Genomic DNA, 3630 nt, shown 5'->3' with positions numbered 1-3630 from the left:
CTAACTTGGCTAATTGGAGTTAGCCATAAAGGCGGACTTCGCTGGACGTCACCTGACCTGCACGGAGTGGGAGGCTACTGACTGCCAAGGCGGGCCGATCAGATTTGCTGCTTAAAAGGAGTAAGCGTGCAGCTCGGCGACCTAAGAGACGGACCTCTCGGCGTGCCGTGAGTGTATTGTGGACAAAAGACTAAGGTTTCCAGGTAGGAGCACCATTTTGTTTTCTTTTAGGACCGTTGGTTCCTACGCACCCTAGCATCGATCCAGGCCTGCACCAAGGCACCGCTGGGATATTTTGTTGTTTCAGTCTGAAGTTCCCAAGCACGTGTATTTTGAGATAAAAGCAGTAACTTTGATATTGTTTGGTCATGGATGTTCAAGCTATGCACTCTGAGTTGTTCGAGGAGCTTCAGAAATGGAGTCGTGGAGAGACCTTAGATGAGGCTCACACACTGATGGTGCTTACTCCCGAAGGAGTGGAGATAGACCAAATAGAGCACACTTTGGAGAGTGTTAAAGCTTTGGGTCGCGTGCGGGTCAGAGGCTGGAGATACAACAAAGCGCTTGATAGGCTAACTGTCCTGTGTGAAGCCAAAGAGAAAGTAGATGCCACAAGAATCCCACCTGAAGTGTATCCTACGGGGGCTGGTGAGCCGTGGTCCATCATAGTGACTGCTGAAGCTTCGCCTCGTGAGGATTTTTCCCAGAGTAAATCGAAACGCGGGACAGAGGCACAGGAGAATGGTAACTCTGCAGAGTCAATAATCCGTGCTGTGGGCGATTTGTTGGCAAAGATGGAGAGACCCTCCAGTGAAGGCAGTAGTTATCGTAGACTCAGAATGTTCTCAGGCACAATACCAACACCAGTTGGAGAAGAGACATTCGAACAGTGGCTTGAACAAGCACACCTAATGGTGGAGGAGAGTGACAGTTCTGCTAAAGAAAAGAGGCGCAGAATCATTGAGAGTCTTAAAGGTCCAGCACTAGCGGTGGTGAAAGCTGTGAGGACAGCTGATCCTGATATTAGCCCAGAACAATGTCTAGAAGCTGTTACAAAAGCTTTTGGCAGTACTGAGACGGGTGAGGATTTGTACTTTGCTTTTCGGTTACTACAACAACAACCACAGGAAAAACTATCCGACTTTCTGAGGCGATTAGAGCAGTCGCTGAGCAGGGTAGTGAGTTGTGGTGGAATTGAAGCCCACCGTGTTGATAGGGCCCGAGTAGAACAGCTCCTTAGGGGTGCCGTGTACTCCGACATGATGTTAGTGCAACTCAAGCTGAGAGACAGGAAAGAAACCCCACCCAGTTTTGTAGAGCTCTTAAGTGAGATCAGAAGTGAGGAGGAGTATGAAGCCTCCTGGGCTAAATTGCATCTGGTAGCACACAAAGTCCAAGCACAATCAGAACAGGATAACAGACAGATTGAAATTCAGAATCTGAAAACTGAGATTCGAGAACTGAAGTCTATGGTCTCATCCGTGGTAAACCAGTGATGCCCCGCACCAAGAGAAGCTGCAGAGCCTCTTCCAACAAGCAAGACTGACGGTGTAGAGGGTTCAGCAGATGGCAAAGTGGTTGCACTGAGAAAACGGGTTAAAAGGTTGCAGCAGAAGCTGGACGCCAGAGAGCAAAGGTCTGTTGTGTTCTCTCCAGTTTTGAGAGTGGAGCCGTCCAGGTCTGATCTGAACTCTGCACGGACAGGTAGCACCAGTGATAAAGAAAGCAACTTTTGTTGGCCATCTGGGGTTTGAGTGATTCTAGTTACCCTTATCTCGGCTATGTCGTTGTGGATGTGGAATTTCCTGAGCAAGTCAAAGGAGGTCACGAGACCATTTCGGTCTTAGCTTTGATCTGTCCCAACTCCAGAGGTCCAGATCAGACCCCCATGATCATAGGCACCAATGCCTCCCTTTTCCAGAGATTGGCCACCTTGTGCCAGGACACTGTAGGCGTGAGTAGCGTGCAGACTGTAAGCCAAACAGCTGGAGTTTTAACCCCACCAGCTCCTGTGGAGATCCCTGTAGAGTATGAGGGTGGAGTAGGCTGGGTGAAGTGGATTGGGCCCAGCTCCCTGTCACTCCCGGCCGGTCAAAGCTGTCATGCTATATGCCGGGTGGAGCTAGAAGAACCTCTCAGCAAAGGCATATTAATGGTGGAAGCATCCCCAACCATTCCGTTGCCATCTGGCGTGCTGCTGCAGCCCATGGTGTTGCCTAGCTCTGCGTTGGAGGTAGACCATTTTGTTGTGGCAGTGCAGAATCAGTCTTCCCGGGATATCGTTCTCCCAGAAGGGACCGTTATGGGTCAGTTGTGTACGGTTGATACTGTAACTGCAGCAGTTGAAGGCTGTTCAAAAAAGGGGAAAGATCATAGAGAGCTAGATCCCCTTCTCATAAATTTTGGCGACTCACCTTTGCCAAATGAATGGAAAGAGCGGCTCCGACAGAAGTTGTCCAAGAGGGCTAATGTGTTTTCCCTCAGTGAGTGGGATGTTGGTCTGGCAAAGGGGGGTAGAGCATCACATTCGGATGTCAGACTCCAGACCATTCCGCGAACGGTCACGGCGTCTTGCACCAGCTGACGTTGACGATGTGCGTAGACACATACAAGACCTATTGCAAGCTGGCATTATCAAGGAATCTTGCAGTCCTTATGCCTCTCCCATCGTTATTGCCAGAAAGAAAAATGGCAGTATCAGGATGTGCATTGACTATCGAACCCTAAACCGGCGAACCATTCCTGATCAGTACACCACTCCCCGCATCGACGATGCACTTGATTGCTTGTCAGGGAGTAAGTGGTTCTCGGTCCTGGACCTTCGCTGTGGCTATTACCAGATACCCATGGCGGAGGAGGACAAAGAAAAGACCGCGTTCATTTGTCCGTTGGGTTTCTATCAGGTTGAGAGAATGCCCCAAGGTATCACAGGGGCACCCGCCACTTTCCAGAGATTGATGGAGAAGGCAGTAGGGGACATGAACCTCCTGCAGGTACTAGTGTACCTCGATGACTTAATAGTCTTTGGCAGGTCTCTGGAGGAACATGAGGAGCGACTTTTGAAGGTGCTAGACAGACTGGAAGAAGTGGGATTAAAACTCTCATTGGATAAGTGCCAGTTCTGTCAGCCGAAAGTGAAGTATGTGGGACACATTGTGTCTGCAGAGGGTGTTGCCCCCGATCCGAGTAAAGTAGAAGCGGTTACTAAATGGCCGGTGCCCACAGATTTGAAATCCCTGCGATCTTTCCTGGGGTTCTGCGGCTACTATCGCCGCTTCATAGCTAACTATGCTTCCATTGTAAGGCCACTCACAGAACTCACTAAAGGCTATGCCCCTTTGCAGCGCAGTAAGAAAGGCCAGGCAGGACAAGGAAAGACCTACTTGAAGGAATCAGAGCCCTTTGGGAGTAGATGGGATCAGTCGTGTGTTGATGCTTTTTACCACATCATTCAGTGTCTGACCACTGCCCCTGTGCTAGCTTTTGCCGATGTAAACAAGCCATACACCCTTCATGTGGATGCCAGTCTGAAAGGTCTTGGGGCCGTGTTGTACCAAGAGCACCCCCAGGGGCTGCGGCCCGTGGCTTTTGCCAGCCGGAAATTGAGCTGCCCCGAACAGCGGTACCCAG

The 3630-nt window shown here is 50.2% G+C and overlaps 1 protein-coding gene across 1 annotated transcript; it reads left to right on the top strand.

Moving 5' to 3' along the window:
- Positions 1 to 368: 368 nt before the first annotated feature.
- On the top strand, positions 369 to 1496 carry LOC113030959 (paraneoplastic antigen Ma1 homolog). Its single transcript, XM_026182771.2, has one exon. It carries the CDS (start codon positions 369 to 371, stop codon positions 1494 to 1496), a length of 1128 nt encoding a protein of 375 aa, XP_026038556.2.
- The last annotated feature ends 2134 nt before the right edge of the window (positions 1497 to 3630 follow it).

Source organism: Astatotilapia calliptera, chromosome 10 (genome assembly GCF_964374335.1).
Source record: "Astatotilapia calliptera chromosome 10, fAstCal68.1, whole genome shotgun sequence".
Lineage (NCBI taxonomy): Eukaryota > Metazoa > Chordata > Actinopteri > Cichliformes > Cichlidae > Astatotilapia > Astatotilapia calliptera.
The sequence above is the reverse complement of the archived record's forward strand: the minus strand, read 5'-3'. Positions and strand labels throughout refer to the sequence as shown.

Excerpts from the sequence above, each read along its gene's own strand:
- LOC113030959 (XM_026182771.2), top strand. The coding sequence starts at position 369 with ATGGATGTTCAAGCTATGCACTCTGAGTTGTTCGAGGAGCTTCAGAAA.